Raw genomic sequence first — 22,513 nt, 5'->3', positions numbered from 1 at the left:
GATGCACCAATTTTGTGGAAATAGAGCCAGTTTTCCTCCCAAAGGTGCTGCCAGGGCAATTTTGCTTGGCAGGCGAAGAGGGAAGTCATTGTGTTTGTTTCCTGAAGGGTTGAGATCTTTCGTCTCCACCTCTTTGAGTTGTTGTATGCCATTGTCTAGGCCCGAAAGAACTTTGTGGCTGGCCTCTGCCCCTTGGGTATCTGTACCTACCCCTTTGGGGTCTGTCTGATGCAGGAAAGGACCAGTTTTTTTGATGGCCAGTTTCTGCTGAAACAAGGAGGTTGTACCTGTAAAAAATCTTTAACTGTCTGCATAGATTTTGCCTTTTCTTCCATTTTCTTTAAAACTTCCTCTGCTTTGACACCAAATAACACATCTTTCTGCAATGGAGCATCCAATAACTTTGCTTTGACATGTTCTGGTAACGCTTACTCTTTTAGCCAAGCATGTCTACGTATTACAGATCCTGTGACAGCTGCTCTACATGAGGCTTCCAATGAATCAAAACCACACTGTAAGGTATGCTTTCCCACTGTTCTGCTGCATGCAGCAAATCCTGCATCTCTTTGAAATCAGGTTGATCTGTCTGAGGGATCATTTTCTGCTTTAACTGTGTAATCAAGTACTGCTGGTATTTTAGCATGTGGAATTGGCAGTTTAAGGCCCTCATGGCCAAAGTGGCAGACGTATACAATTTCTTCCCCCATCTTTCTAATGCTCTGGAATCTCTTTCAAAAGGTAGTGGATTCTTAGCAGTAGAGGCCTTAACCCCTTTGGGACCCTGGGAAATGGTTTTGGGGTCTGCAACAGGGCTTTTATATAGAAACTTATGAGAATCAGGACCTCTGTAGTATCTGTCTAGTTTAGCTGGTGCAGGAGGTACGGAATCTGGGTTTAGACTAGCTTCAGTGTAAACATCATCCAAAATGTCTAAAACTGGAGGAATTGCAAGGGGTCTATGCTGTGGAAGAAGAAGAAACTCACGGAGTCTTTTCTTTGAGTCAGAGTAATCTTGGCCTTCCCAGTGGAAGTGTTCCCTCATGGTGTGTAAAGTTTCCCCAAAAGAGTAGTCTTCAGGGGGGGAGACAGAGGGAATGGACTCTTCAGCATCTGAGTCTTCATAAGGAGGGAAGGAATAATCCTTGTCCTCAGAGTTAGCTGAGAAAATGGATGCTTGGTCAAAGGAAAGATAATCTTCCTCCAGTCTAGGCCTTTTGTCAGGAGGGGGTTGTGAACCCCTGATAAGGGTAATTAAATCCTCAGCCATCTTAAGCATCTGTTTTTTAGGCATAGGGGCCTGTGGGGGTCTGTGGACCCGATTTCCAAACTTTTAAGGGGGCTTTAAGTTTAGCATAAGACTTAATAGAGATAGTTGTCGGTTTGAAGACACCTTCAGAAACCGAAGGCCTGTCCAAAATCTCCGGATCACCGTCCGGGTTGGCGTCCGAGGGGTGAGATGGAACCGGCTCCTGAGGCCCAGCTGATTCGGTCTGGGAGGCCGTCAGAATTTCTAAATCAGTGGTAGTCAGGGGCTGCGTAGGCACCTCGCTGAAAACAGGAGAACCGGCGTCCGGCCTTGCTGAGGCCTCGGTATCTGGTCTTGGCCTTGGTTGCCTGTCCTTATCCTTGCGTTTTTTAATCATTGCTGATGTCGGTTGCTCTGACAACATGCTATAGTTAAATTTTCTGCCAAAATAATGTCGGGCGAAATCTGCCCGACGCTTGATTGTACGTTTGTTGAACCTAGCACAAAACCGACAACCAGAGACGTCGAGGTCTGGGCCTAGGCAAGGAATACAATAAGAATGAAAATCCTTATGAGGTATTTGCTTCCCACAAGAAATGCAATTATTAACTTTGTCTGACATCGGTCTGAGGCAAGAAAAGTTTCCCCAAAGGGGTACTTAGCTTTAGAGAAGACTTCAGGCTGAAATTCAATTCGAAAATCTCAGGAGCTAGCCGACCGGCACTTGCGAACTGCTTCTGCTTCGGGCACCGCGCGGCAAGAAAGACTGGAGAAAATGGCGTCGGCTGCCTCTTTTATCCCCCTGTCGCACTGACGTCAGGGAAGAAGCGACAACAACCGACGCCGGACCAAGACTTTGGGATTCGGCCGACTGCGGGACCGCCTGACGGCAGGATAACCCGAGTGTGATGACTGCAGCAGTATAACACGATGAACATCATATGTTCTTATACAAAGATCCAAATAGAATACTAAAGACAAAAACAGGATGTTCACACTGTCAGAAAAGCTGGCCTCTTATAAATTCAGCAAAAATGTGACAGGACATTGTTAAACAAGGAAGCTTAAAAATAATATCATTAAGTCAGCATTTGCGTCAGCATCTGCAACAATTAGTATTGTTTCTACAGGATGAGCAATTCTCTAAAATAGAATACCAAGAGGAAATGTATGTGTGTGTGCATGACTAAAATTGTATATAAAGATCTGTATAAATCCAATTATGTTACAGGTATTGGTAGGGACACATTTGTCCAGAGGTAAATGTTATAACATCCATGCTGACTGAGAAGTAAAGTAGAACAATAACTAAAAACTGTAACATTAGTAACATGTGGTTTGTTATAAAAAGCTATTTGTTACTGCTCCGAATTGGGTGCTGCAAAGTATATTCTTTTATCAGTGTACATTCTGCAAGCTTCTGTGTGCAACAAGACTGTAAATGCAACTATAACCAAACTTTGATTTCAGCAGAATCCAGCCAGCAAGACTGAGTGTCTTAAGAAGACTTCAAATCCATCACAGTAAACAGCACCACATAATTTTTCACTTACATCCTCTTCCCAGCTTTAGCTAGATGAAGAACATCTCATGCTAAAACATATGCTTGTCTGGCAGTTGGCGCAAAGGATTAAGGTTATCAGCTGTTGAGACACTATGTGGTCCAGGTTTTAATTCCATCAGCTTCCATTTGCAGTACTGTGTGACTCTGGGCAAGTCACTAAACCAGACACTGATTTCAGAGTCTGAAAAAGAACCACGTAGATCAATGTCCTGCCCAGGTTAAATAAATAAAAAAATATTTACTTAATGAAATACATTTGGATTACTCTCCATGACCAAATGGGTAAGGTAATGCAGACTTCTCAAATGTGATGTTTTAAATGATCATGTTAGAATAGGCCCGTCTTCATCCAGGTACACCCATAGCCTTAATGAAATAAAACTGTTGGATACTGTTAACTACTCACCTATACCTGTGTTCCACCACTAAGGATCAACCATGCTGTACCCATATCACGGATTGGGAGCAACCTGGAGAATATCATGACACATGCCACTTGTCTGAGACCCCTGCTCAAATTTATAAACTCATGCTTCACTGCTCTTATCATTTTCCAGCTAAGTCATTGACAATTAAGATCTAGTTCTGTTTTGCATACAATGTTTCAGTGATCCTAAGAACTAACTTCTCATCTTTTCCACTAACAGAATGAGGCAAGCATCTAATCTCTCTATCCCTTTCCTGCTTAATTCTATTCCATTAAAAAAATGTGCTTTCCTTTTCATCTGTGGACAGCTGCTACCTTCCAGTGGATATCCTACAGAAAAACAAAAGGAAGACAAACTGGAGGTGAGTCTCTGGGTCCACCCACTATAATGAGCCCACTGTTGGGAACTGCTCCTCATTTCTAATCCTTCTATTCTCTAGAAGGAAGAAGCAGTCAACCAAATCTTCATAAGTCTGACCTGAAGATATGTTGCCTCTTTTATCAGGTATAAGGTTCTGCATATGGAATACTGCATACTCCAAAATGCATTGAAGATGGCTGCTACATCACAATCACCTCACTGCTTCAGTCCAAAGTTTGGGTTACTTTTTACTATACTGTCTTTCAAATGACCTGAACAGTGTGCCTACATTATTCCCACCTTACCAACATCCCGAGTATTCAATTATTTCTCTTCATGCTTTTGTCCAAACGTCTGTATTACTCTCTGAAGTTTGCTTTTTACCTGCATAAAGTCTTATAGCCAGACATCAAAGAGTGACTGATATTTTTTCTTAGCTGTCTCTGCAAATGCACTTTTGCTTCTAAATATGAAACTCTTACAATACTATCAAATGTTCCCTCTATAAAAATAGATCTGGTTAAGGGGGTGATGCCGGACAGACAAAGAAAGAGGGAAACATTCATTAATTCATTCTACAACTAACAGCTTTATCCAATTCAGGGTTGCAGGCGATCTGCAGTCTATCCAGCCAGTGAATGGATACAAGACACAGAATCTAATCCTGGATATGATGCCAGTTTATTACAGGATACATTAGCATACCCACTAACATACCGAGACCACTTTTGCAGAATGAAACAAAATGTACTGCAGCAACAGCTGACCATCCAATACCAATCTTCATTCAAGAATTAAAAGTCACTTGCACTCCACAGATATTATAATTCCTTTAGTATATTATTAATATTGGATTGCAACACAAAAGCTAGCATGCTACAGGACATATTTAAGACAGCAATATGTCAAAAAACTAGACAACTTCTCTGGAAAAAAAAGTCAAACTGGACGTTAAAAATGCAACAACCATTGTTTGTGCACTAACATAAACAATGTTTTGATGATTTATGAATAAAAAATACAGAAAAATATAATTTAAATGTGAACTCTTGTTTAAAAGTATAAATCTCCACAGCTGTCCGGTTTGTAAGGCTTTAAAAATTTATACTATACATTAAGTTTTACAACCAACAGGAAAAAAGGAACAACTGTGTTCTCTTGGTCAATAAAACACAATACTGGTAATACTAAAAAGTCAGTTTTGCAAGTAAATTCTATCCAATGTGGGAAATAACAATGATGTAAGGATTTATCAGGAGAACTATAATCATATCACTGCCAATCTGAACAGAGACTGGTTTTGTCTGGACAGACTAAATACAGACGGGTGGTTCTCAGTTACCAAAAGTCATTTGATAATGTAGGCACAAATGAATATTAAAGCACTGTATCTAACTTCAATAACTTCACTCCAGATGAAGGACTCCTTACTCTGAAATTGATAAACTACATTGGTCAAAAAAAAGTGTTACATCACTTTTGTCCAGTTTCTTTGTATTTTCTTTGAATGGATCAATTGCATTTTTTCCTTTTTTTCTGCCAAGAACAACACTGTTAGCTACAGATCAGAAAAAAGTAACAGAAACACTACCAACTCCTGTTTTTCTACCCAAGATAAATACATCATGAAAGTGATCACAGTAACCAAACAAGCATACAGCACTTTAGATTACTGCAGTCAGAGTCCTTACTCTAATTCCTTTTTAACTTAACATGTGAAATTCATGGACCACAAAGCTCAAATCAGCTAATTACTTAAATGGAAGCATTCAACAGTACTTCAGCACTTCACAATACACCTTGCACAACTTTATAGTACAACAGTGATATCCAGCAGTGGGCATGATAATAACTCAGGAGCACTTCTGCACTGCTCAAAACATACACCAAACATGTACATAACTAAAAGAATTTGAAAGAAAGCACTGTTTCCTTTTCTGATCCCCAGAGTATACCATTAGAATAACTGTAAACATACCACTTAATCAGGATATCAAGGTTGTCTTCGTCGTCTGTTACGAAAGTAGCACACTTCAGTAGGATACAACTGAGGTAATGCATTTTCATGGCCAGTACCTCATTCATGTCTCTCTGTTTCATGTACTTCTCACAAATAATGTCAAGCACTCTGCTACATTTCTTCAGGGCTTCAGGCACAGTCATACAGGGATTTTCTTTCACCATCATTATAATCTGAAAGGATCAAAAACAGAAAATCAGAAAAGACCAGTAAGTAATTTTATGCTTGAATAGTGACATTTTGTTTCTGCCATTCACATGAGTAAAAACTTCATCACCCGCAACATTTCCGCAGTTGACCTAGGTCTGAAGATAAAACTAGTGCTCTAGATGAAAATCACTGGGGAGGGGGGAGTAAACATCGACTGATCACAGACTATGATTCCTGCATACCTCCCTACATCAAACTGCCATGGAGGATGTACAATTAGTGCTGGCTGGCAGTATGCAACAGTGCACAGACTATGTGCAGAGTTAATGCTAACAGAACCTCTAAAAGTGAGAATGAAGAAGAATGATGACAATTTCTCGTGCTATCCCTGCATGCCTGAGCATTTGTTATGGTTCACAGCTAGCACAGGGAAAAGTGCATAAGATCCTACACATGGATAAAGGATCCTATGCATTATATACAGCATGATCTTCAAGTCATCGATCATAACCAAGATACTGTGTGTTTGAGAAACAGATGTAAAGAAAATTACCTCAGTAATGATATTTGAAAGATAAAATCTGCCCATCTTTTTCAATAGCATTTACTACAACTGGTTATGACTAAAGACAAGATCAAACTGCTCTGTAATACATGAGCAGTTACAGCTGCCATACCTGATAATACTCCTTAAAAAAAGTGTGCAAGTTTGGCAATACAAGGTATGTGGCAGCTTTCAAACAACACTTCACTTCTGACTGCTGTTTGTCCAGTAGCATAAGTAGTACTGATACTGTTCCTGCCGTCTGCACATCAATACAAGGTTCATTTAAATTTTATAACACTGAAGTTCATACATAAAACCTAGTTCAACAAAATGCAATCTTTTTAAGCAGCGTGACAGAAATCATAACATCCACTCTTGCAAAATCTTCAAGTGCAATGCAGGCGAACCGTGTGCAAGACGCTTCCATTTCTGCAAATATTTTTAATTACATTTACGATAACCAGTGTTGCTTGCCTCCAAAGAAATGTATTCAGATTTGTCAGATGTCCTGTCAAAAAAGTAAAAGAAAAAGAAAATGACTCTATAGCATCACTGAGTTCCTAGTGAAGTGGCAGGTAAAATGTGCTTGAGTGCTACTCCGACACTAGCACCAAGGGGTGCCTTCCCCTGACCTGATGACATGTTCACTGTGAGCCTCCCTCAAACCTCAGAAAAAGTCCCCTGGGCCTCCATAAAGATAACAAGTACTTGGCCTTCTTCATACATAAAATAAGCCACATACTGTAAAATATCACTGGCCCCCAACAAACAAATATATGAAATAACCAGGATTTGGCTTAGCATATTACTCTTACTATGCATTTTGCAATCACATACACATCCCCACTGATTATTATCCTACTACACTAAGCCTGATTCCACAAAAATTAATACTGAATTGCAACTTTTTAAGTAGTTAGCATTTTCAGACTTAGTCCTGCCCTGAAACAGGCCTATACTTCCTAAGGGAGGCCAGCTTTACCATGTAAGAATGCTGACCTAGCTAGAATAAGCTTCTTACAGTCAAGTGCTTACATATCAACTTGGCTAGTTCCCTTTGCCTATTTTTGACAGAATAATCAGGACACTTCAAACATTACCTGTATTTGGTTAACTGGATAATTCTTTTTTCTTTGGAGACATGGAAGAAATGCTCCAGCTACAACTGTCAACCTAGATGATAAAACCAGGAATCCAACAGGAGTTTGTAATTTATACAGGTTAGACTACTGTTACACAATATTTTTAAACTGTTTTTATATAAAAGGAGGTTTAGATCCATAATGCTCAAAAATAAACAATATCAACTCAACTCTACACATCCAAAGCTAGAGAGAGAAAGAGAGGATACTTACTAATTAATCTCAGGGACAAGTTATTTTTGTACAGCTGTAAGAATGCTCTGTCGCTGAAAGACACATTTACCTTGATAAATAAACCTATTTTGAAGACATCATTGAAATTATGCAAAGGAAGGACAGCATCTGCTGGTAATGTTTACATAGTTCAGTTTTGAAGGGGCAGAGTTTTTGAAGGTCCTGCTTATGTTCTGTGACATGATGAGATTTTCTATTAGAAAGTGATTAGCAGAATTCAGGATCCTACGTGCAGACTACCTAGTTATGAAGCCTGTCAGGTGCCTACAGAGGTGGCTCTACTCTATAAATTGAACACTGTTCCAGAATGTGTTAACATCAGCAACAAGGGTTTCTAAACGTCTTTGAAGTACCTTTGCTTGTACTCCCTCAGCACTGCTTTATTTATTTATTTTACATTTTTTGACAGGGAAAGTCCGGCTGGGCACAAAGCCCCCTTTTCAGTGGAGGCCCGGGAAGAAAAGCTTCAGTACATGAAACACAATCAAAATCTTTAATATTATATAATAATCAACAATGTCAGGCAGAATACAATTAAAATTAATTTTACATGTCAAAATAGATAAGACAGCAACTATACATACAGTAGAAAGGCTTCCTATTCTAATTGCACCTTAATCAGATACAGTTAAAGAACTATTGTCAGACTCTGGATTGCATTGCATAAGTGGAAATTCCTTAAGATTCCAAGAGCAGGATAAGTTATTTCTTACACTTATTTCACTGAACTGCACTTCTGAAACGATTATAATTGTGCTATACAGTTGATCTACATTTTGCACTGTTATAAAGCTTTTTTTATTGTTTCACTGCATTTATGTACTGTTTTATACTGTTTTAACATTACTTGACTGTAAACCGCTTTTTCATACTGAGAGTTGTGTTTTCTGTTTGTGAGTGCTCTATCCAAGCTTTTCTGTGCATTTTTGTCTGTTTACAGTTAAAAGCATTCTCGAGTCTGCTCCTTGATCGGTTTAAAACTTTCATTTAGTGGCTACAGCTAGGAACTGTAACAGTGTGCATTACTATAATTGCATTTTTTATTTAAATTACTAAATTGTAAACTGCTTTTTCATACTGAGGCTTGTATTTTCTCTTTGTGAGTGTTCTTTCTATGCTTTTAAAGTGAGGTTTCTCTGTTCTTCTCAGGTTGCATAATCTTGATAGAGGCCTGTTGTCTAGGCTGGTAGTTTTGCTGGAGTTTCCTGTGTTTCTGGCAGCCATTTTCTGGTGATTGTCTTCATTATTATTGAGAGCAGGGTTGCCAGATTTCCAGCCCCGCAGGTAGGGACAAAAAAAAAAAAAAAAAAAAGGGGGGGGGGTCTTTAGTTCCACATTAAAGAACACTAGCTCTGCACTAAACACGGAGCTTCTCGTGTTTAATGCATTGCAGTTCCGCATTCAACACAAGTAACTCCATGTTTAGTGATTTTTGATTGCCCCGTATACCGGCATATGGGCCAATCAAAAATCGCTAAACACGGAGCTTCTCGTGTTTAATGCGGAACACAAGAAGCTCCGTGTTTAGCAATTTTTGATTGGCCCGTATGCCAGGTATACGGGACAATCAAAAAAAAAAAAACAAACAAAGCGGAGGCTGGCCGGGATTTAAACCGGCAGGGCGGGACTCGGGATCAGGCTGCAGATCTCGGGACAGTCCTGCCCAAATAGGGACATCTGGCAACCCTGATTGAGAGTAACAAGGCCTCCTGACCTTCTGTAGTACTAGTGATTGGGTATTAGCAGGGGCTGAATAGTAATCTGATCTTCCAACCCTTCCATTCTTACTGATATATAAACCCTGTGTCTTATAAAAGGTTCTGCTTGTATTGTCAGGCTCTGGATTGCATTGCATAAGTGGAAATTCCTTAAGATTCCAAGAGCAGGATAAGTTATTTCTTACACTTATTTCACTGAACTGCACTTCTGAAACACGTATAACTGTGCTATACAGTTGATCTACATTTTGCACTGTTATAAACTTTTTTTATTGTTTCACTGTATTTATGTACTGTTTTATACTGTTTTAACATTACTTAACTGTACACTGCTTTTTCATACTGAGAGTTGCATTTTCTGTTTGTGAGTGCTCTATCCGAGCTTTTCTGTGCATTTTTGTCTGTTTACAGTTAAAAGCATTCTCGAGTCTGCTCCTTGATCTGTTTAAAACTTTCATTTAGTGGCTACAGCTAGGAACTGTAAATTTTCCCACCCAGCCTCCCTAGTGTTGTGTGTTCTTATACTTGGTGGCTTTGCAGTTGCCCGCCCACACTGTATATTTGATCTGTGACACTCCTCCCAGTCTAGTGTCATTAGTTCACTCAATCTAATAGATTGTGAAGGCCAACCCACTCAGATTCTTAACGTTGAATTAACTTCTGTTCCAGCTTTCTCCATTTCCACTTTACTGGAAAAAAAATTCTAAGCTTGCTTCCCCCCCTTTCCTGTGGCAGGTCAGATATGGATTTGCTGTGTCCAGGACTGTTTGTGAGCTCCTAAGCCCCACCCCCCACTTAACTGGGGTTAAACTATTCCTGGCGCCATAAAGTCTGTTCTTCAAAATTTCCCGTGCAACTAGCCAGCTTTTTAGTTTTAGCAGTCATCTGTTTCTTTGATCTCAGCACTTGTTCAGAACTCATTATAAGCACTAAATAAGTTACAAATTACTACAGCACTCAACTTTCCTCACTTGTCTAGAGGAAAACCGTTTTTAGTACTTAATAAATAAGCACCTATTCAGGCAGGTCTAAAGGTCAGCTCCTGGTGTTTTCTCCTGTCTACCTGATGAATCTGGGCATCTTGGACAATGCAGCAATTGTCTCATGTACACAGACAACCCTCTCCTCCTACCACACAAAACTACGACCTGTGAGAGATGCACTTATATAGCCAAACTGGAAGCAATGCTCTCTTCACCAAAGACTGGCCTAGATAGTCAAGAGGAGAAGGTAAACACTTGCACTGCACCACACTCATCACATAGTCCCTCAAAGCCTACACCACCAAAACACACACACACAAGCACAAAACACACACCTACATTCGCGGAGGCTCTCAGTACAAATCTGCCCAAACAACAGAGACCTCCAAAGCAGAAATGCAAGCAACCTCCACCCCCCAACACAACCCAAATGACACATAGCTCACATACTCAGTGTGCCACTCAACTACAGCCCATAAGGCATAACGTACCCAACACTCTAGTCAAAGGTGACTATAGTCAGGCACACTGATGTTCCACTCACCAGGCTAAACACGGAAAAAGTTACTGTCAGCTGCCTGTCAGGCACCAGGATCTGCCACATAACGCACGCACTCAGGTCACTCCACAACAAGTACAAATATGACTCTGTCATTGTCCATGTTGGTGTGAATGACCCGAGACGTACCTCCCTGGACTACATGAAAATAGACATGGAGGAGCTCTCCGATCTTGTAGCCCAGGTCGGTATGACCCTAGCCCTGAGTAGCATCCTGCCATCACCCAGAATGACACCACAGTACAAGGACAGATGATTAACTAACAATTGGCTAAGCATCTGGTGTCATTCTAAGGGAATCCAGTATCTGTCTGCCTGGGATGACATGATCTACAGACCATGCTGCTTTGCCAGAGATGGCCTGCACCTGTCGCCCTTGGGATTCTGGATACTGGCAAAGGCTCTTGCCACCCCTATAGTGCCTTTTTTAGGCAAGGTTCAAATGACAAATTCACCACCGTAACAGGTAGAAGCAAGCAAAATCTGAGGGTAATGCTACTCAATGCTAGAAGTCTAAACCTCAAAATGCACTCACTCGAAGCACTCCTTAAAATGGAGAACATTGACATCTGTGCAATGACAGAGACCTGGTTCAAAGCTCCAGAGAGCATCCCTGCATTACCAGGCTACAATTCATACCACACCTTTCGGCCACCAAACCCAGACCGAAACAATAAAGGTGGAGGCGTGTCCATATTCATTAAGTATATTTATACCTCCAAGCTAGTTGCTCAGCATAATGCATCCAAGATTATCAAAGTTCAACTAACTCTGGGCAAAACCGCAATCCAGACTGTAGCTTGCTACAGACCCCCACCATGCCCCAGGATTCCCACTCCTCTTTTCTTGATACACTGGAAAATATTAAGGTACAACCCAACACTCTAATAATGGGTGATTTCAACTACCCTACAATTAACTGGGAAAACTACTCATGTACCAACTCTTTTGCTCAACGTTTTCTGGAAATCATCAATTCTAACACCTTGGATCAACTTATCCACACCCCCACCATGGGCAGCAATATCCTAGACCTGGTCATCACCAACATGGGTGACCGGTGTTCCACACCAGAGGTCAGCTCCTCGTTGGTCAGATCCAACCACAAGCTAATCACCCTAGACATCCACATCCTGCTCCCACACCCCATTAGGAAAACAAATGTAAAAAATGTCTCCAAAGCCAACTTCACGCTTCTTAAGACAGAAGTGGCAAACTTCACGACACCTATGCAGATGGACAATAGAGGTACGACTGCTGAATCCTACACAAATGCACTTTATAAGCACTTACACGAGTGCATGGATCATGCTATCCCTAAGAGAACCAAGATGCTATCCTCCAAAAAAAGGAAGCCAATCTGGTGGTCTTCTGCCATAAACAAACTATACAACAGAAGAAAGAAACTGTTGCAAAAAATAAAAATAATAAAATCCCACGACTGGAGGAACTCCCTGGTCAGCCTCAGTAAGAAGCTGAGATCCCTCATAAAATCCTCCAAAGCTAGTTATGAAACCAAAATTGCCACTGATTCTAAAGACAACCACAAAGCATTCTATAGCTATGTCAAAAATCTCAATGGCAACACTCAGATGTGCTCTGAGTTACAGCACAATGACACTAAATATACAGAACCAAATGATATTGCCAACATCCTGGCAGACAGGTTCAGTGCTAACTTTACCCCCTACTCACCCTCCTAAAGGGCCTATCTTTATACTGGAAGAATGCCAATTTCCTGTAATCATGGCTGCACAGGTAAAAACCTCACTCTCCAAAGCCAAGAACACAGCATCCATGGGACCTGAGAACATCTCAGGCTACCTTCTACATGAACTACAGAATGAACTGGCACCCCACCTAAGTACCATGTTCAATTATAGCCTCACCTCAGGCTTTGTGCCCATTGAATGGCGCACCGCGACAGTTATCCCACTCCACAAAGGGGGGGGGGGTGCCACAACAGACCCCGTGAACTACCGCCCCATTAGCCTGATGAGCCTCGTCTGCAAGGCCATGGAATGTATCATCATGGAACTCAAACAAAGACATTGGAGATCTCCAAACTCTGGACCCCACACAGTTTGGGTTGGTAAAAGGCAGATCATGTCTCCTAACCCCGATGGACTTCTTTGAAGTAGTCACCAAAGCCATAGATGAGGGTAAGGTGGTTTACACAGCCCATCTAGATCTCGCCAAGGCGTTCAGCACCATCCCCCACTCTGGAATTATAGATAAACTCACTAAACTAGGTATAAATCCCTGTGTCACAAGATGGGTTGCCAACTGGCTTACTGACAGAACCCACACTGTGAAAGTAGCAGACTCCAAATCAGACTTCAGACCAGTGACAAATGGAGTACCACAGGGTTCAGTCCTGGGTCCTCTCCTGTTTGGTATCTACTTCTCTGAAGTACAGGCTAACACAGAAGGTCTTTGGCTAACTAAATTCGCAGATGACTGCAAACTAGGAGCCATAATCAAAACTCCTAACGATGTGGACATTCTAGAAAAGGGCCTCACTGAGACAGATGCCTGGTGTCAAAGACATGGTCTCAAGCTCAATGCCAAAAAGTGCATGGTCATCCCCTTTGGTAAAAACTCTGTACCCAGGAACTACCACATAGGCGGTAGTCTACTTAACACCGAAAGTGTGATAAGAGACCCTGGGACACAAGTGGACAGTAGTCTCTCCTTTGATAATCACATCGCCACAGTGGTCAGGAAATCCTTTTACGTGGCACACCTCATCACAAAAGATTTCTCATCCAGAAAAAAATAGGTCATTGTTCCCCTCTACTCATCACTCATTAGACCCATTATAGAGTACAATGGCCCTTTTGGTATGTACCTCACAAGACATTAACAACTGGAAAGGCCGCAAAAATACCTCACAAAGATCTCTGCCTAATATACAAAGCTATGTCAAACCCAGAGCTGTTGGACATGCTGCACTTAAAGAAATCCCAATCCCGCCGAGCTACACGCTCTAGGGACCTAAACCTTGTCACCACAATAAACAGAACATGCTGGTGGGATAGATTCCTGTCCCAGAGACTTCCCATACTCTGGAACAGACTACTTATGTATGTCAAACAGAGCTCCTCATTAGCACTCTTCAAGAAAAATCTTGATGATTGGATGGGTAATAGAAAATTCTCCCCGGGGATCACTTCTGTGGTTCTGCGTGACAGGGGCACAGGAAAATAATTTTCTTGGGTGGCGAAAGCCAGGGCACCTTTTTGGCTAGGCTTGTATAGGCCCTACAGGGCCAATAGCCTAGTACCTACCTATGAACCTATGAAGTAGGACAGATGTCACAATACAGACTACTGCATTATTTACAAAGGCCGGAAAGCAAAAAGTTGATTTAATGATGAGATATTAATGAAATGATTAGTAAAAGCGTTAAGAGGTATAGTTAGAAGATGGGGTAGATGAAGACAGAGTGACAGTAATGGAGTACAGGAGAGGAGAGCAGAGGTATAGCAGAAGAGAAGAAAGGAGAGATGTTATACGTATTCTGGAAATGTACAGCTACAGAGCCAGGATGTTGAGAGGTGTTTTCTTAGATGTGTTTTGGATGCCTGTTGGTTTTCAAAAAGCTTAAGAGCATGTGAGAGGGCATTCCAGAGGGTAAATACTGAGTTTGATTATAATGAGACTCCCAATGCATTTTGGACTTTTGTGACACAGAGCTTTGGTAGAGATGAAGGATGCCTTTTAGTGCCTGACACTTAACAGGCTAGTATCTTACTCAGAGTATGAGCTAATAGTAGTGGACTACAATGGAGATGATGTGGGAGTTCAGTCCAATTTAACTGTTTAAAAGCAGTTAAATTCGAGGGTGGCTTTGTCTAAAGGAAGACTTTTTTAAACATATTTCAATCATATTGCTTGAGAGTGGAGATAAAGTTGTCTAAACTAAAATTAGATAGGTTACGCACATTCTTCTATGTGTGATGTTCTACTGGATTGCATACTAACATGTTAGCATAACTGAGCAGATTGTTACCTAGGTTGTCAGACAGTGTACCACAGTTAGTTGAGAGAATCCAGCCTACAGCAGAGGCCTTAAAGGAGGGCTCATTATATCTTGTTGCTGTACTGATGTGCTGAGAGAAATCTATCAGGTTAATTCTGGTAATGGGGGTATCAGATACAATCTGGGCCCAGTCTGTGTTAAGGTCCCCAAGGATGATGGTTTCTTGGGGTATACTGGTAGATGCCCAAGAAAGTATGTCCACTGCCTGTGCTGATGTTACTGCCAGGGGTAATGTATAAGAGTATGATACACATGGTCTTATAAGAGTTTAGCTTGACTAAGGCAATAAGAATCTCTGCATTATTGAGTAAGGGATGCTTTTTCTGATAAAGGGATATGTTCAGGTATTTTGAGACTATAACAGCCACCCCACCTGCTTTTTGGATATGCAATATGCTCAAAGGATACTACACCTTGATGGAAGGATTTCAGTGTCTTTGACTCCAGGCTTTAGCCAAGATTCTGTGATACTGAGGATATCAGGTTTGTAATGCGATATGAAAGCATACAGTTCAGTTACTTTCTTACAGATGCTTCTAAGGTTAATGTTTATAAAATTTAGACTTGTTTTACTTGAGTTGCAGAGGTGAGGTCTTGCACTATTTTATGGTTTTGTGGGCCACTATGGGAGAGCCTGTTGTGGTTGGATCTGGGTTGTGGTAAAGGTCAACACATAGTTGCAGACTGGGCAGGAATAGCAAGAATATAAAATGGCACTCTGTTTTAAATTTGCTCTTTGTGACTAATTTGTGACATTAGTTACTTTTATGTACATGTGTTTGATGCAAGACAGGTAGTAAAAGTTGTAGGCTATGCAGAATGAAATATGGGAGAAACTGCCAGTGAGAGCAAAGGACTGAGCACTGGGCATAAGACTGGTGTTAAGATGTACAAGATAGTCTGTTATGTGTGCTAGAAACAGGAGGGACATGAATTGTAGTACACTGAATAGTATGCCAATTATTATAAGTGTTCATTTAATGAAAATATAAACAGGATAGCGATGGTGGGCTGGATATGGTTGGACTGGTTGTGGGCTGGATGAAGTGTGAGGGATTGCTGCAATATAGAAGATATCCAGGTGAAAGAAAGAAAATTAGGAAGTAGTAGTGGGTGTGTGAAGGAGGAGAAAACGTACAGATTGTAAGCTTTTTTTTATTTGTGGTAATGTGATGGGTGGGGATTAGACTAAGATAAGTGCAAATGACTGGGGATGTGTGGGAATTAGGGGTAGGGTAGGAAGAAAATGAGCCTAAACTTATCAAGGGTAAATGGAGCAGGCTCAACCAATCATGTACTTCAATTAGTTACTCCCCCCAGATTGCTTCTGGTGGAAAACTATCAATCAATGAAGTAGAATGTTTATGGATACAAAGATAAATTTGTTTAACTACTTGATGCAAGTCATGGCATTTAAATTTTACTACAAAAATAATCACTTGTCAGAAACTTGTTGCAACTCAGCCTGTGCTGTACCATGTATTTGGTAAACAAACAAAACAAAAAAAAAACAAATGGGTAGCAAAAATAAATACTTTGAAACCATAAAATATTAAATAACTGTAAACCAATAGTTGAACTTTCTCTGTTCACATTAACTTTACAGGCAAGAGGGATATTAAATTACATAAAAGAAACTTCATCTAATCTCAAAACAGCTAGACATTTAAGCTAAAACACATTTATCTAAAGCACATTTAAATGAATCACATTTCAACTAAAATTTCATATATAACAAATATTCCTCAGACTTTTTTTTTTGTTTGTTTGCTTTGCACAGGGGGCAAGCCCCTCATCCACACCCCCTCCATATATGAGGCTTCACCCACTTACTAATTACACAGTAACAAAATAACAAAATAACAAAGGAGAGAAAAAAAGACCACATGCAGTTAATCAATGCTGGCGCAGAAACACAAAGTTCTTGGCGGGCAATGGCAAGGTACAAACAGAAATGGATCCTGCACTAGGTGACCTAGGCAGATACCTAGGGCACATGTTGATGGGGGGAACACAGCTTCACAACAAAAATAAAATAAAAAAGTTAATTATAGAAATTCCCAGAGGGATTCATAAACACAGCAAGCATAAGGACCTCACAAGAGAATGTCCTTTCCACAAGCACCATAAACCTCATTAGGATAATGTCCTAACATCACTAAATGCAGGAGATTAGAAGCTGGCAAAATCTATACCTTCATGTGGATACAGTCACTTAATATAGAGAACAGGATCATACTGTCTGGACATACAGAGCAACAGGATTGGAGAGATAACAGTCAGAGTAGATATGTTCTGTTGAGTGCACTGATGGTAGTGTGTGCACGCTTGTGTGTAAAATGCCCCAGTTAGGGGCACTGTCTACTTCAGTGACTCTGCTCAGAGTCAAACCCTGAACCTTAATAATTAAGATGAGGCAAGTGCCATAAACCTCCACACCAACTGCCAGGCCTACATTACTTATATTTATGTATTTACTTTTTGTTAACAACTGAGGATTACAGTCTGGCAATGTCACTCACAGAGTTTCAGAGCCGTGTTTTTCAGTGTCAGTGGTGCAACAGGTAGCACACTTATTCCTTGTGCAGAAGGTTGTGGGTTCTCTTCCCACAACAGGTAGACTGGTTGCTGACACTACTGTGCAGCATAAGGGGGAATAGGGGTGAGGCACTTAAGTGTGTTCTCCTTTGGATGAGATGCCTAGTAACTATGCACCTGTTATCAATTTACCAGTCCTTCTTTATTGCAGTATTACATGCACACCATTTTTTTAATGTAACATAGGCAAATTTATTCCAATTTATTCTTCATGGGCAGTAGGCACTGAATTTGTAGATGAAACACAAAAATGCAAAATTTGCCAGCAGCATCCTGTTCGTTATTTACAGTTCTCTTTAATGTGGAATGATTCAGATGACTTTTACTTCTGCAGAGACTGTGCATATTGACTGATATTGGTGGACTGCTGTAATGACAAAAGTTTAAGTGGACTTACTATGGTTGAAATGTTTTCAAATCAACAGTATTATCATTATTGCTTCATACATTTTGTTTCATTGCTCATTGGAAAAATGTTCAAAACTACAAATTTAAAAACACACTGTAACAAGGGGTGCTGTATTATACAAGGAATATAATGTAATACAATCAGAAAGGTGAATCAAAGAACACGTGCATGTATGCATGGTTCTAAAAATGTGTGCAAGGGGCCAATAGTTTAAAAACAGCCAAAAGGTAAACTTAATACACCACTGGCCAGAAGCATTTTCTATGAATGTAGGTTTCAATGCAGTTTCAATGAATGTGAGTTTCAAGGGCAAAGAAGTTTATGGCTGCTCACGCAGTCTGTTTTGGTTAGCAAATGGCTATCAGTGTTTTGTGGTACAAAATTTGAAATAAAAGTTTTATACTAAATTCAAATATATGTAATCACTGTAGAAGTAAAGCGGAAAATAGTATGCACACTAGCAGGTTTGAACAGTGTTTGTAATGGGACACGGGAATGGCTGCAGGGGAGGAGGGAACAGATCCATTACCCTTCGCCTAGGAACCCATTTGACCATGATCTGGCTCTGGGCACAAATGGTACAATACACTAATTTACCTTGTAATTCCTATCATCATAACATCCTAAACCATATAGGCATTAATCTTGTATAACCTCCTAGCCATTTCTATGAAATGTGATTAGACTACATGTCTTAAACGAGTTTCAGATAACATTTTTTTAGATATTTTGGGCTTACACAAAACTAGTCTTAGATCACACGTTAAGTATTCATATACATGTTATGTACATATCGTTTTAGTGCAGTTCATCTACATTAATTCAAACACATTTCATATAAAAAAAAATGAAAGCAAAATATAATGCTTTAGGGAGGTGACGTTCTCAAAAGACTACATTTTTTCATGTTTTTGTTTTGCATACAGCTTTTCTACAGTTTTTCTTGTAATGTTTTCTGTAGATTTATACACCTGCAGGCTTAAGACAGATGAAGTGTATACTCATGAAAGTTTGTTAGATGAAGCAGTGTTAGAAGAAAAGTACAGTTGTGTATACTTACCATAAATGTAGCTGTTAGAGTGTATTCACTGTTGCAGTCATTACATTTGGGTCATCTGCTTGCAGGTAGCCCTCAGTCGGCCTGATTATCAAAGTCTTGGGTCCTGCATCGGTTGCTGTCTCATCTTCCATGACATCGGGTAGACAGGGGTATAAAACATGCAGCAGTCGCCATTACATCAGTTTTTCTTGCCCCAGATATCAGGTACCCCCCTAATGGGAAGTATTTATATACAAGGTTACACCTCCAACAAAAAGCAAATACACCAGAAAGCTTCAAGTATAGTAAACAAGAAGAGAGGTATAGTCAATAGAAGTCAGGGGGCTGGAGGGAGGGTAACCAAGACTGCAACAGTGAATACACTCTAACATCTACATTTATGGTAAGTGTACACAACTGTACTATGTTCTTCTTGTTTCACTGTTGCAGTCATTACATTTGGGAAGATTCCAAAAGCTAAGGAAGGGAGGAGGCAATTAGCATTAGGACCAGCTATAAGGCCCTGCAAAACTGCAGTGGCAAAACCAGCACTGGACTTAGAAAAAAAAATGGGAAGTGTTAATGCTTGGTGAAGGTATGTACAGAACTCCAGGTAGCAGCTTCTAGGATGTCCCTGGTAGGAACACCTCTGAGAAAGGCTGCAGAAGTAGATGCATCCCTGGTGGAATGGGATCTTATCCCCTGTGGGGTAAGTATTCCATGGTGCGTATAGCAGAAATGAATGCAATGGCATATCCACTTAGAAATGGTTTGCTTTTAAATGGCCTTTCCATCTGCCCCTGCAGCAAATGCAACCAGCAGCTGTTCCGATTTCCTGAGAGGCTTAGTCCTGTCCAAGTAAAATCGAAGTTGTCTGTGCATGTCCAAGGAGTGCAGCATTCATTCCCCTTTGTTTGTGGATTAGAAAAGAAGGTGGGCAAATGAATGGACTGATTAAGGGTTACACTGGATACCACCTTGGGCATAAAGGAAGGATTGGTCCTGAGGGGCACCCTGTTTGCATGAAAGATGATGAAAAGGTTCACTGCCATGAGGGCCTGTAGTACAGACACCCTTCTTACTGAAGTGATGGCTAGAAAAAAGGCTGTTTTCCAAGAAAGGAATTTAAACTCTGCAGGAGGTAGAGTGAGTTTTTCCAATACAAATGTAAGGTCCCAGGCTGGAGTAGGGCCTCTCTTGGGTGGTCTTGGTCTTAAGTTTTTAGCCCCTCTGAAGAATTGCTTCAGCAGTGGATGAGAGAAGATGGGTGGCTCCATATTACAATGTGCTGAAATGGCCGAGGCATGAATTTTAATAGAAGAGAAGGAAAGGCCCTTGTGAAACATCTCAGTTATGTATGGAAGAATATGCGGTAAATTGGGCACTGCTGCGCCCATCCCCCGAGTTTGGCTCCAGGAACAGAATCTTTTCCACGTTTCAGCATAGGATTTTCTAGTACTAGGCCTCCTTGCCTCCAGAATGACATCCGTAACTTGCTTACTGAGGGATGGTAATGGAGAGCTCAGGTAATTAGTCAGGCTGCAAGGTTCAGGGTTTGAAGCTGGGGTGCAGAATCTGGCCCTCCTGCTGGGACAGCAGGGAAGGGGTCTGAAGCAGGTGCCATGGTTCCAGCAGTTAAAAAGTATACACAAAACTGGAGAAAACCACTTTATAGAACATAAAATAACAAAAAACAGCAAAGCTTTCAGGCATAAAACCCTTCTTCAGTGCATTACAGTTCAAAAGTTAAAAACATACTGAATATATAGTGGGTCAACATCACATGACCAGCAGCCCATTAGTCATATGACACATATACATTTAAAACAATTAAATACACTTCATTTCAGTTTAGTCTGTTGCATATATTTAAGAACAGGTTTTAAAGTGATAACATCATTAAGTCCTGGCCATCTATCTGCCTTTAATCTAATCATCCACTCATATTCCTTTAATTCAAGTTTATTGTTAATATCACCTCCTCGTGGTGTTGTTGCAACAATCTGTATAACCCGAAAGAGAAATCTATGTTGAGCTCCATTCTCCATTATGTGTTTAAAGGAGTTGGTGGTTACTGCCCTATTAATCTCTGATTTATGCTCAATTATTCTGTCCTTTAATTTTCTTATAGTTTTTCCTATATAGAAGGATGAGCATTCAGAACAAGTGGCCATATAGACCACAGATGTATTGCATGAGGCTTTAACATTAAAAGTATATGTTCTATTCATAATAGGATGTTTAAACTGATGACTATTTTGGTCAAAAATGTCAGGACAGCAAGAACAGTTGTAGCATTTACAAGTACCCGGCTTTACAAAGGTTGGTACAAAAGGAGCATGTAAATCCTTATAGCACAACTGTTGTTTAAGTGTTCTCATATTCCTAAAGGAAAAATAAGGTCTATCATCTAATACTTTTCTAACATCCGTACATGCCATGAGAATAAGCCAGTTTTTTTGTATAACCTGTTGTATTAAATGCGTCTTTGAATTAAAAGAAGTAACAAATCTAATTTTAGTATTAGATTGCCTACCCTGATTCCTAATAATCCCTTCTGTAAATATTGGTTTAAGGGTGGTGGCTCTATCAGCTACAGTTTTATTCTTAAGCACTAAAATTAATTTATTATCATATCCGCTAGAAATCAATTCTTGTGACATAGATTCAAGTTGTAATTTAAATCTACCATCATCTGTATTCAACTTGCTTACTCTACCTAGTTGAGATGTAACTACACTTTTGAATACATGAGGCGCGTGCATGCTGCTAGTGTAGGTAACGTCCAGAGTGTACTACCTTCTGGTGTATACTAGTATGAAAGGAGTCACAAGTCCTATTTAACAATAAATCTAAAAACACTATCTTATCTTTGGAAAAATCCATTTTAAACTTTAAAAAATTAGTACTATCATTCAAATATAATAAGAACGAACTTAATTGGACTTCAGTACCCCTCCATATCAAAAAACAATAGTCTACGAAACGTTGATAAAATACAATATTTTCAGCAAAACAATTATTGTCATTTAATATAAATTTCTGTTCCCAGATATATAAAACTAAGTTAGCGTTAAGTGTTTGCTGTAGATGTGCCCATAGCCACACCTGACGTTTGTAGATATAATTGTTTATTAAATAAAAATATATTGTTAGTCAATACCAAATCAAGTAAGGTACATATGCTTTCTATCTTACGTGATGTTTTCTCCAGTTTTGTGTATGGTTCCAGCAGTCACACACTGCGCAAGAGTGGGTACCAGTGCTGGCATGGTCAGTCTGGTGCAATGAGTATTGTCCTTGGTTTGTCCTGTTTGATCTTTAGTAGAACTTTGGAGAGGGGAGGCAGAGGGGGAAAAGCATAAATGGATAGGTTTTTCCAGGTGAAGGACAAGGCAACCCACTTTCCAAGTTTGTCTGTGGGGAGTCCTTGTGCAGAATTTATCCACTTGGTAGTTCTGAGGGGAGACA

The 22,513-nt window shown here is 40.2% G+C and overlaps 1 protein-coding gene across 2 annotated transcripts in view; it reads right to left on the bottom strand.

The window, feature by feature from the left end:
- Window positions 1-22,513, bottom strand: part of ANKMY2 (ankyrin repeat and MYND domain containing 2) — an 821,123-nt gene that overhangs the window by 224,901 nt on the left and 573,709 nt on the right. For both annotated transcript variants that reach the window (XM_044064747.1, XM_044064750.1), the window contains one exon: window positions 5,577-5,791. In XM_044064747.1, coding sequence (XP_043920682.1) covers window positions 5,577-5,791 — 215 coding nt within the window. The remainder of the gene's footprint in view (window positions 1-5,576; window positions 5,792-22,513) is intronic.

This window comes from Protopterus annectens, chromosome 3.part0 (assembly GCF_019279795.1).
Source record: "Protopterus annectens isolate FY-2018-M chromosome 3.part0, PAN1.0, whole genome shotgun sequence".
Classification (NCBI taxonomy): Eukaryota; Metazoa; Chordata; order Ceratodontiformes; family Protopteridae; genus Protopterus; species Protopterus annectens.
The sequence above is the reverse complement of the archived record's forward strand: the minus strand, read 5'-3'. Positions and strand labels throughout refer to the sequence as shown.